The sequence below is a fragment of the Sparus aurata genome, chromosome 6 (genome assembly GCF_900880675.1).
Source record: "Sparus aurata chromosome 6, fSpaAur1.1, whole genome shotgun sequence".
Taxonomy (NCBI): domain Eukaryota; kingdom Metazoa; phylum Chordata; class Actinopteri; order Spariformes; family Sparidae; genus Sparus; species Sparus aurata.
In genome coordinates this window covers 29,173,455-29,185,648 of record NC_044192.1, presented here as the reverse complement: position 1 = coordinate 29,185,648, position 12,194 = coordinate 29,173,455, and the positions used below count along the sequence as shown (strand labels likewise).

General features: G+C 41.0%; 1 protein-coding gene across 1 annotated transcript in view; it reads right to left on the bottom strand.

The window, feature by feature from the left end:
- Positions 1–111: 111 nt before the first annotated feature.
- Positions 112–12,194, bottom strand: part of dnah1 (dynein, axonemal, heavy chain 1) — a 32,578-nt gene continuing 20,495 nt past the window's right edge. The window contains exons 58-78 of the mRNA XM_030420570.1: positions 11,129–11,260; positions 10,643–10,768; positions 10,377–10,496; positions 9,885–10,034; positions 9,616–9,767; positions 9,259–9,484; positions 8,934–9,129; positions 8,641–8,792; positions 8,335–8,531; positions 8,089–8,233; positions 7,696–7,854; positions 6,917–7,048; positions 6,614–6,784; positions 6,306–6,485; positions 4,930–5,106; positions 4,341–4,511; positions 3,996–4,126; positions 2,945–3,089; positions 2,195–2,401; positions 1,802–2,036; positions 112–403 (exon numbers count right to left, since the gene is read on the bottom strand). Coding sequence (XP_030276430.1) covers positions 282–403; positions 1,802–2,036; positions 2,195–2,401; positions 2,945–3,089; positions 3,996–4,126; positions 4,341–4,511; positions 4,930–5,106; positions 6,306–6,485; positions 6,614–6,784; positions 6,917–7,048; positions 7,696–7,854; positions 8,089–8,233; positions 8,335–8,531; positions 8,641–8,792; positions 8,934–9,129; positions 9,259–9,484; positions 9,616–9,767; positions 9,885–10,034; positions 10,377–10,496; positions 10,643–10,768; positions 11,129–11,260 — 3,426 coding nt within the window. The 3' untranslated portion in view covers positions 112–281. The remainder of the gene's footprint in view (positions 404–1,801; positions 2,037–2,194; positions 2,402–2,944; positions 3,090–3,995; positions 4,127–4,340; positions 4,512–4,929; positions 5,107–6,305; positions 6,486–6,613; positions 6,785–6,916; positions 7,049–7,695; positions 7,855–8,088; positions 8,234–8,334; positions 8,532–8,640; positions 8,793–8,933; positions 9,130–9,258; positions 9,485–9,615; positions 9,768–9,884; positions 10,035–10,376; positions 10,497–10,642; positions 10,769–11,128; positions 11,261–12,194) is intronic.

The window sequence follows — 12,194 nt, the reverse complement described above, 5'->3', positions numbered from 1 at the left end:
AGGCTGGTAGATGAAAGGAGAGTAGATTTAGAAAACTTGCATATGGATGCTGGAAACCCCTTAAATAGGAGCCCTAATCTAACAATCCCACCAAACAATAACAAACTAATATGGCATTGTGAAAAACAGTTTATTCCATAGAGTTAAGGAGAGTTTCAATGAGGTCTTATTTGGTGACACAAGTGGCACAGATAAAGGGTCTGTAAAAGTGGGGCTGTTAAACAAAGATACACTATAAACACAGGTGTTTTTCTTGTATATGAAAAAGTGTTTGTCTGCGTTTAGTAATCCAGTGCACAGATGAGTGCGACTCCCCGCTTGATCCAGTGTCTCTGACTGCAATCTGTGGGCAGCTCCACGGCGATCACATAGTTGGTGGAGTGACCGGTCGTAGACAGAGTCCCTACAAAAGCACACAAAGCGTTTCAGTGACATGAACACGTTTGTGTTTGTCCAGTCTCTGTGCTGTGTCCAGCGTGCCAGCCCAAGGTGTTGGCTACGTGCTGCTGTGGGTGGAAAATACAGAGCTGCACTTTCAGACGCTTCGTGAAACAGGACACTAACTGGAGTCTATTTTGGGTGAGTAATAAAACCACAGAAAGGAGATGCACACAAATGCTAGAGCGAGCGGCCTGACACCAAGTCACACTGAAGTTTCAGTTAATCCATTTCCATTACAATAATAATAATAATATTAGTTAAGATGATGGGACACATACGTAGTTGTTACTTAGAAGCCAACTGGCTCGTTATTAGGCATTATTGGTCATAACCATATTCTACAACTACTAAGCCATTAACCAAGAGGTTTCCCTGAACTTCCTTAAAACCGCTTATTGATTGGAGGCAGTAATGGACTGTAACTAAGTTCAGTTACTCAAGCACAGCACTCAAGTACAATTTTGAGGAACTTTACATGAGTATTTCCATTTTCTGCTACTTTTAACTTCACTCCACTATATTCCAGGTAAATATTGTAATTTTGCTCACCACATTTATTTAATAACTGTAGTTATTACTTATGTTGCAGAAGCATGCTGCATCAGAGCCAGAGTAGAGCATTTTTATCTAATTGTCAATCACATAAAAAAAAAATAAATAAAAATAAACTGATAATCAGGAAAATGCTGATTTATCGGATCCGATAATCGTCCAGGCCAATAATCAGTTATACCATAGTATACAGGATATACAAACATGTTAATATATGTATGCATAATTTACTTGTACTTGTACTCTTGATACTGTAGTACACCTATTGCCAGAAAATTACTTAAGGTTAAATTCACTTTTAACACTAAACTACTTCACCCCACCTTCACTTTCACTTATGTATGACTTTTGGATACTATTAAAACACTGACTGTAGATAAGGACGAGATTGGACCTGTCAGCCTTCCTCCGTGGAATTACAAAATGTAAGGTTAAAAAGTGACTCATGATTCGTGACTCAGCCATTTACTTGTACAATCAACATTTACTTCATAATGATCTGTTCAAGCAAAAAATCGAAATATCTATTGCCGGCTTAATATGCTTTTCTCAGTATGGGCCTTGGAAGGTAACAGAACCACAAGGATAGTCATTTTCCCTTAAGAACACTTCCTAAATAGGGTATATGCTTATGTAACTAAACAAAACAACATAACTCTGAAAGATTTTAATATTTGTAGCATGTAGAATGGTTATAACATGTTTTCTAATCTTAAGTGTTACCAGCGAATTCAATGAATCTCTAAAGAAGCAAATCTAATCTAATATGTAGTAGAGCTGAATCTAGTCATATGCTGAGTGTACGTACCAGCACGTGTGAGGGTCTTGTAAATTGGGCAGACGTAGACCCCAGAGGTCGGAGGTTTGCGGTTAGGTTGGGGGATAAGCCAGATGACGGCCATTTCTGTGTAGAGATCCTTGGGCCTAGAATCAGTGAGTTGACCTGCCTCGTTATCCCAGCGAGCCCCCTCCAGAAATAGACCGTGGATGTAGCAGCCTGCACTTGGTTTCTCTGTTATCTCTGACACTGACTTCACTATCACCTAAAGCGGATTATAAAAGAGAGGATGGTCAGTAGGATGACGGTCAGTATAAACCATCTGTACATGATGATATTCATACAGATAATTTACCTGACCCAAAAAAAAAAAACTGTTTGTTTTTAACAGAATGGCACAGGCTATCAGGCTTACTGTCTGACCTTAAAGTCAAATCCAATTGTGTCGATGGAGGTGCCAGAGAGACGGGCGTAATTCTGTAGGGTCCCGGTGAGAAAAGCCTGGGGGAAAAAGAAGCCGCTAATCCAGAAGACAGGTGGAATGCCATTATGGATCCATCTCTGCAGAAAATGGATCCTCTGAAGCAGGTCTGACACCCAGGAGGCCAGAGGCTTCAGAGACGGGTAGGCCTGGAGGGAGAGAGAGAGACGCATGGCCAGGCAGAGGACGCATGGCCAGGCAGAGTTATGTCTTCTTAGAAAGCAGAGTGCTGACTTATTAGAGCAGCACAGAAATGTCACCAAAAGTTCATCTGACGTCCTGTGCACTGAAATCACTCCCATATGTCAAATGTCAGAGTCTCATTCCCAACTGCATGCTATAACGTCATAATATTAGTTCAGTTCAAGGCACACCGCAGTGTGCTGTACTTTGAAATTTGGGGTTTGTATTACCTTAAAACAGTCATTTAAAAGATGCAGGTGTGTGCTTATTGTGTGTTTATTTTGAGCTAAGCTGTCTACAGAGTAGCTAAGTGCATAAAAATATCAGACGGGAATTGTTAATTAATTAATGTTAATGCCACATTTTGCGATGAATCCATTTGAGGCTTTTCTTCAGTATGTTATGTTACATAATGTTTTACAGCGTACAGTTGTGGCATGCCATCTGCGCACTGGTCACTGGTACCCACAAGGGAATCAGAAGGAGAATAACTGTTGTGTGTGTCTTGCCTTGGCTTTCCATATATCAGGCACCATGTTGTTGAACAGGCTGTTGGCCATGAGCTCCAGCTCTGATGTCATCGGCAGGAAACCCTTCAGAGCCTGCACAATATCGCTGAGACTCTGAGAGATGACCACCAGCAACTTATTATATCTGAAAGACAAAAATGTACAAAGAATAATTAGTGAAGAACTAATGATTTATACTGACACGCCTCAGTTTACAATCCTAACTGTGTCCTACCACTAACTGACTTTTCAACAGTCACAAGAATCCAGGTTTATTTATTTAATCAAGATGTGCAAAGATAAATACATAGTAATTCAAAGTCATCAAGGAAAGTTAAACTGTCAAATTTAACATTTAACATTATTTACTGAGGGCCCTCACTCTAATTAGTGAAATCAATTTCCAAACCCATTGGAACAGCCTAATGTAACTTCAATTTGACTAATAATAATGCTAACATAGCTTTTAGGTTTTGTTAAAAATCTAAACAGGTAATACAAATTCTTCTCAAAAAAAATAAATAAAATATTTTTCTTTCCCTGGTATAAAAAGGAAATAACAGATTTGCAAAGGGCGGATAGTACTGTTGACAGCAAAAACAACGTCAGGCTCAGGGATTTCTGGCCTGGACAAGCTGCTGACATCACAAGCTACTGCAGTTCACTAACAACTGCATAAAAAAGTTGTCATAATTACAGTATGAGCACAAAGCCAAATAATAATATGGTTACTGGCTGTGACTTTTAAGGTTACATTTTAGCTTCTGGTCTCAAATAGAGACATTACATTACGGGTTACACATTTAATTATTATTTTTTACCTCAAAAGTGAGGTGAGCTAAATACTGTTAGAGTTACGTTAAGTTCAGCACAGATGGCAGTTTCTTTCTCTGATGTTGAAGAAATACCAAACTCTTACGCAAAAGATAAAGGACAGCTTCATTTACGTACGTGAGTAACTGGGAGTAATCCAGGTGACGTGTATTATTATATAAAGGAGACCTTCAGCGTGGTTCGTGATGTTATCTGCTGTTACAGGTTGTTTTGTTACCTGATGACCTCCTGGATGAGCACTGTGTTCATGGACTCTTCATAGAGGACCGGGTACTTTTCCATCACCTCCTGAGTACTGAAAGGTGGAGGAATCTTCTCAGCGATGCCCTTTACTGTCTCCTCCAGTATCTGCAATACAGGAAGAGGCACATCTCCGATTAAACATAATATGTCTCAGCAAAATCCATGCATTTAGGAAAGGTATTGATGGACGAGGTACTCCTTACAAGCGACTCAACATAGACAGTAATGTTTGTATTAAATACATGTAGTATACAAATTATAATATGATGCAAGTAGTACAAAAAACAAAAGAGTAAAGAAAATATACAGATATTTTTACCTCATCCAGGGTTTTGCCCCCAGCAGATGCAGCCTGAGGCTGCAGATTCATCAAGGCCCCCAGCAAAGCGAAGGTCTCACTCTGGGCAAAGCTGATGTTAGCGTTGTCATGGAGACCGAAGATCTCAGGTGTGTCATTGATGGGCAAACCATGAATGTATTCCAAGTAACCCTAGGGTCAGAATCGCCATGACAAACAGGTCACGCACTGATACCAACTGTCTTCAATTACTGTGACAGTCAGCAGCTCAAATGTAGCAGTCCTGTGTCCTGTGAACTTTTAACTTGCTTCTGTTCTCTGCAACTTTATTTCACTTTTAGCTGCTTTATATTGGAATGATTCTGATGTATTGGTGAAATGAGCCTTTAAAGCAATGAATAAATATTGTACATGACTGTTTCCAATTTTAGTTTTACAAAGAATAATGTCACGTTCCATAGATGGCACCATTATATACAGTGAGTGAGCCAACCTGTCATTCCTAGCTATAGAAAATATATGCAGTTTTGGAGTACACCAGTTTACTGAGGGTTAAATCGAATCCACAACTCTGATCATGATCTCTTGACTGTGCCTGAGTTTATCTAACCTTGATGTCCAGACTTGTATCTATCTGCCTGTAGACTCCAGACGAAGAATAGACATGATCATCAATAAGCACAACGTGACAGTAGAAATCCTCCAGCACACTGAGCAGACATCGTCTGTCCCAATCGTCTGTCACATGGCCGCCATAATTTATCTCCCCTGCAGTGTATTTAAGCACCTGGACAGGTGGAGGACAAAAAGGGAGACAGATGGATGTACCCGCAAAAACAAAAACACACATTCCCTGGCTGAGGGAAAAAACGCTCTTACTAAAGGTCCTGTGTTTCTGTTGGCCTATATACACAGTTATGGAAAACATTTCACAATAGCAAAAAAGGCTGAGCAATGGTTATTAGAACAGGGTTTCTGCAGGTTTGAACAAGTCAAATTTAAGACTTTTTAAGACCATTTTGAACTTAATTTAAGACCTACATGAAGTACAAAAAAGTAAGGAAAAATGTGGTCCCAGAATTACTTAAATGGTAATTACTTACCATTTACAGAACAACTTAGACAATGACGAATGGAGTGAATGAGTGTGTGTCAGGGTTATTATAGATTCTATAGATATATCATATTTTTAAATTTCATTAGTTTTTATTTTAATGACATTTTTCAGTTTGTTTTATATCAGTTTAGTTTTAGTTTGTTTAACAAGTGACTAAGACGAGAAACGGCAGAAAAGGACAGGAGGGGCTGTCACATACCTCCCCTCACATCAAATTGGAGGAGAGCGGGGTACAACTTTTTACATCCAAAACTGTTGCCAAAATGTTTAGCAACGGTGTTCAAAATCCAAAGCACCTCCGCTTTTAACGTCGCAGATGAGCCGAAGATGGTTTGAATGTCGCTTGACTGTGAGACAGCAGAGGCGGCGCAGAGATCGAGTTGAGCAGAACTGGATGAACTTGGATCGGGAATTGGTGACAAAGGCCAAAATGGCACTTACGTTCCTGAATACTTCAGAAAGAAGTTCAACACACATACATATCTGTGAATCTCACCAACACACTTCCCCAAAACAAAAAACAAAAAATGGGCGACGACAGAAGCGCAAATGAACGTACATATTTAAGATCTAACTAAATGTAATTTAAGACCTATTTGCAAAACATGGACATGTTTAAGACTTTTTAAGGCCTAAAATTGAGATTGTCAAATTTGAGACTTTTTAAGACTTTTTTTAGACCTTGCAGAAACCCTGTAGTAATGCATGACAAGTTAGGAAAACTAGGAACAAAATCAGTAATGATAAAAAACAGAAAAGGGAGAAAGACAAGACACAAACAAAACAAGAAAGACAACGAAAATTATGCGGCTTTGGAACTGTGCTCCCTACAGGCAAATATAGACAGAAGCCGTCTCCCCCCCCCCCACCTTGTATGGGATGTCCTGGTACTCATCCAGGAACATTTTGAGTTGGCTGATGCAGATGTCCAGGTCCCCGTCGGTGAACTCATAGGGAATGTTAAAGCCTAGTGGGCCAAACTTCCTTCGCTCCAGAGCAATTCCATGGAAAAGGCACAGAGACAGGAGCAAAGACTTGAAGTGTGACGTCTGGAGCGAAGAGAGGAAAGGAATACACAGACAACAGATGTCCTCAAAAACAAAACAGCAGCTGTTTTCATTAAAAGTGTAAGAAGATAAATAGGATAAGCCGGATGGTGAGGGAAGACGAGGCAGACCTTGGTGGAAGAGGAGATAAAATCATCGGTGAGCCTGAGGTAGGTTTTCTGTAGATTGGCCTTGATTCCTCTGGGAGGCTCGATGGTCATCTTTGACCCATTTTGGAGAATGGACACTGGGAACTTGTAGCTGGGCAGACTGGTTAACCACAGACGGAAGTCTTTGTGCACCTGTTTACGGGTTGTGAAATATGTGGTGCCAGTGGACAGTTCAGGAAGTAATTTAAAAGTCAATGAAAGGCCTGTCTAACATACAGTACGATACCACAACAGTGTACAGTATGTGTATGCATATGTGCTGACCTTTGCTGGGTCGATTTTCTCAATGAGTCTCTCCAGGGCAGGCATCCAGCTGGGTGCCAGGTGACAGTTCTGGAGAAGGACCCACTGCCCTTTTTCCATGGCAGTGTGCATCATGGTCTCAGCCCGGGGGCCCTGAATCACACAGACTTAAAATGAGGCTTTAATTTAAGAGACAAAATCCATGTTTCCAGGAAGTTTGATCCGTATTTATGGAGCAGTAAATATAAGTAATACTTTGGGATACGTCATATCTTCCTAAAGCCAGTTTGACATTCTAGGAGTCTTTCAGGGAGGCTCAAGAGCACTGAGTTCAGTGTAGACATAAATTGCGGACAGGGTTGATGCAACAGCTCAGCAGGAGCCAGGATTCTAACTCCTTTATTGCAAGTAATGTGATAAACAAACGTTAACACTTATTGAACAGCCACAGGGGTAGTGTGTTGCTGGGAGAAATGTCTAATCCGTCACTCGGCTTTAGGTTTATAGAGGATGAGACAGCATTTATCATAAAACCTGCACATGATGTTAATGTGATTGTTTTCTTAACTAATTTACAGTGTCCTGGAATCTAGCATCTATGATTGTGGTATGGTAACATTGTCCTTGCCCGTGGTCAGAAAAAGAGAAAACAATTCTCACAGAGGTGGCCACTCTTAACGAGACAAATGAGAATGGCCTGGTTCTGTGAGAAAGTAATTTGCAGTGACTTTTCTCCAGAGTCAGACAGAAAGACTTAGAGAGATTGAGACAGAGTTCCCAAACATCCCCCCGGCCCTGACCTGGCCTTGGCCCAGAGAGATGGCACAAATTTTCTTGGAGAACTGCAAAACGTCAGCAAACTTGTAGAGGTCAGCAGCAGGGTCAGTGCCAGGGGACATGATGAAGATGAGGGGGGTGGAGGGGGAGGACTCCTTGAAAACCACAGACAGGTCTGATGTCTGACAAGGGAGATATGGAAAAAGAAGGCGTGACAAGTCAAGACTACTGCTGTCACATACCATACAGTAGAGCAAACAACCAGTAAGTATTTTCAACTTAGCGCAGTTAATTTTGTATTCATTAAACAATGTTTGTACTGCTGCAGTGACCCAGCCAAAACAAACTGAATCATTATTGCCATGGTAATATTACCATACTTTTAACTATTGTGTCACAATACAAGAGGACGCTACCTGAGGTTCTATGAAGCGCTGACCCAGCTGAGCCGATACAAAGTCCTGCAGGCCTTGAATGAGACAATCAGTCCTCAAGCAGCGCAGGACCAAAAGCTTCTGGAATGAGTCCAGCTTTGTGTCCCAGTCTCCTGGGAGGGGCTCCCTATAGGCAAACATACACATACACACCTTGTCAGTTATTGATGGCTTCTACACAGTACAAATGAAGAACGGTATTTTCATACAGTGGTTATTTAAGCGTGCCTGTGAGGCTGGTTGCTGTCAAAGATTCTCTTGAAACCCTGCAGATGTTCGGTGAAGCTCTCTGCCAGGTTGCTGAAGTTGTCCAGAGCGCTGAGGCCCTGGATCTCCTGCCAGGCACGCTCAGGCAGCCAACTCACTGCCGGGTTTGACAGCTCTTGGATGGGCATCCCTCCAGATAGCAGGTAACGCCACTTAGCCTGCCACAAAGACACATCATAAATTTCATCAGACGTACCCCAATGAACTTAACTATGTGCGGAAAACTAAAGAGAGAAGGGATGGACTTCAAAGTCCTGTGTTGCTCACCATATCAATTTTGTTCTCATTCATCATGATGCGAGCACACAGGAAGAAGGCGAACATGAGTTTGTGCTTCTCAAACAAGCTGAGGCACACATTGCTGTATAAGCTGAAGGTGAAATACTCATTAATGTTGGCGATTCTCCTCTCCACTGTGTCTGTGAGGCAGAAAAAGTCAGTGGAAGCAGAAGAGTATTTTCAGCATCTAGTTACTATGTCATAAAAAAGTCCAAATTATTTTTTTACATCTGCACAGGCAATATTTTGTATATAAGCTTTCATGTGGAATGTTTTCCTACCTGCTCTCTCAGAGTTGGTGATGCCAGCGATGAAGATACCAAGGAACCATTCCAGGGAGTACTGGTACATGGGGTCAACATTTGACAGTTCAGCTACACAAAAGAAGAGTATCCGTGTGTGCACAGCCACAGGAACATACACTACATGTGTGGCATTGATGTTCTTCTCTGTCTGCTCTGCCGCCATCACTTTGCCCTGAAAGTAAATACACAACCTTGTGTTAGTAGAAAATCCAACAATAGACTTACGAGTCTCATGGCACAATGTATAATTATGAGCTTCATGTTAGGCCATTTATGATATTAGTAATAACAGCCCTCCCACCTTGATCTCTGCGGCCTTGGTCTTAGAAGCCTCCAACAATTGAATGATCCCCTCGTGGTCCACAGGGTTTCCCTCGGTGGAGCTTAGTCGGAACAAGATCTCATCCTCAATTACTTTTAGCTCCTGTTTCATCTTGGCGTTGCTGATGATCAGCTGGTTCTTAGCCTCCTCCAGATCTGGACGTTCTTTAGCCACCAACTGGCCCAGCAACTGGTCCTCTAGACCACTGGGTATGCACAAAATGCACATTTAAACAAACATAAACAGACAAAATGTAATTGAACCAAGTTCCTCACATAAGATTGATTCTATCTGGTACACAGTCACAACCAGTTTTACCTGTTTTAAATGTGTTACCTTGGTGACAGGGTGAAGTTTATCAGTGTGACGTTGGTGGAGACCTCTGGAGAGTAGTGTGGGTTCGGCAGTTTGGTGGTGATGTACAACTTAAAGCCTTCATGGTAAGGTATGACTTGCTTCAGCCCTGTGCTGCCTTGTTGCTTGAATGTCTAAGGACCAAAAGGTGTAAAAGAATTGCTGATGTTTGTGACGCTTGATGTTTTTTTGTTATAAATGTGTTTGTTGTGTGTGTGTGTGTGTGTGTGTGTGTGTGTGTGTGTAATCACCTGTTGCAGCAAGATGGATTCTAGAGCAGGATCTAATTCCTCTCCTGCATTTTCCAAGAGGCAGGGTTTACCAAAGATAATGGCATTCTCAAGGCTGCGGTGGAAGTTCTGGTCACTAAGCTTCATAGCCTCCAGTCCATTGTCCCGCTCCTGGGTGACAACAGGAAGCAGGGATGAATGAGTAATGAATCAAATATAGCTACAGACACTTAGACGCTTTACAGAGGAGTTGATAGTGTCATGGGATAAAATATATCCACTGTTTGCCACACAGCCAAAGCAGGCACCTTTGCATGTGTTGAGCAATATGACAAACATATGAATGTCTGCTATGTCAACTTTTGAAACTGGTACCTAAAGTACAATTACAAGCTACACATGTGATGTGAAGAGGTTAATTAAAATCATGATATGGCCTCTTCTCATGTATTTTTGTCTCAATGGCACCCTCTGCAGTTATGGTCGGATCAGCACATAGAAAAGTGTCCTCACCATGTTTTTGATCCATGTGTTGGCTTGTCCCTCAGGATCAATAAAGAGAGCCCAGCGCAAAGAGTACTGAGCAATCACACCATTCTCCACTGACAGGTTATCTTTCGGCAAACCAGATATCTGTGCACACAGGAATGACAAAGTATGATGCCAATAATGGTACTAAAGTTAATCTGAACAAGTACACAAAAACTAAGTCAAACTGAGGTTCTGACTATCAACAATTCAAATCTGTTTTAAGAAGATGATCACACGTTAGTTCTGACCTGCCAGGAGTGGATCTTGACTGGATCTCCGAGGGTGTTGATCAGGTTGGGTTTGTCAGTGTGTGGAACATTTAGCTCTTTTAAACAATGAAGCCACTCCTCTGCCATGGCTGTCCTGTACTCTCCCTAAGAGAAGAAATAACAATGCACCTTCATGCAAATCATACAATCATGCTCCAGATCAGATCAGCACATATAGGTTTAAGGGTAACAAAAACACATACAAACAGTGACACACCTACTAAAGATATGGGTCTTTTCAACTATTATGTATGGTTAATTAACCATTATGTTCAAGTTCAGAGTCATCTGGAACAACCAAAACAGAAGCTGAAAACTTTCCACCAGGAGAGCATGACAAAATTGAATCTTTAAAATGCGTCTGATTTTGATAGGAAAATATGTGTATATGCAATAAATTATGGGAAATGGAAATGTGTTTTATGTATTCACGCTCATGCACTTACTGAGCTATGACAGACTTACAGTGAAAGGTCCCAGGTACGCTACATATGCTGCAGACAGAAGCACATCGCCCGCCACATTATTGACCATGTAGTCCAGATGTTGCACTGTTTTCTTCCAACGCACCTTCTCATCTGCCAGTTCGCCTATAAGCTGGAGAACACCAATCCAACATCAAGACATTACTACCAAGATTTAAATAAATTATTATTCACATTAGACATTACACCGCATATGACACTGCTTATACAGTATATATTTATATGACATTATGTATGTATTACATGGGCAAGTAAGTCATATGTTAAACAGTTTTTTAAGATGTATTGTTCGTATTATATGTGTTTTACATTATTCTATTCGTAATTAATGCCTGATTATATTCATTAGCCATGCATACTAATCTGCTTTTATTTCAATTATAATGTATCAACTATGTCACTTTTGCATTAGTGGTTTTGCATAAACATTACATTTACAGTGCATTCAGAAAGTATTCAGACTTCTTCACTTTTTTCACATTTTATATTTTGCAGCTGAAATTGTTTAAATTATTCATTAAATTATTATTTTCTTCCCCTCATCAATCTACACATCAATTGACTGGACATTATTTGGAAAGGCACACAACTGTCTATATAAGGTTTCACAGTTGACAACGCACATCAGAGATAAAACCAAGCCATGAAGTCGGGGGAACTTCCTTGCAGTGTTTACAGGATTGTGTGGAGGCACAGATCTGGGGAAGGCTAGAAAAAGATTTCTGCTGTGCACAGTGGTCTCCAACATGTTTACCAACACTATTCCCAGAGCTGTCCACCTGGCCAAACTGAGCAACTGGGGGAGAACTTAGAAAGTCAAACTAGATCCTCTGGTCTGATGAAACCAAGACTGAACTGTTTGGCCTCTATTCTAAGCATCATGTCTGTAGGAAACCAGGCACTGCTCATCACCTGCCAAATACAATGCAAATGGTGAAGCACAGTGGTGGCAGCATCATGGGTTTTTCAGCGACAGGGACTTGGGGACTGGTCAGGGTTTAAAGAAAGCTAATTGCTAAAAGTCCAGAGATGTCCTTAATGAAAAC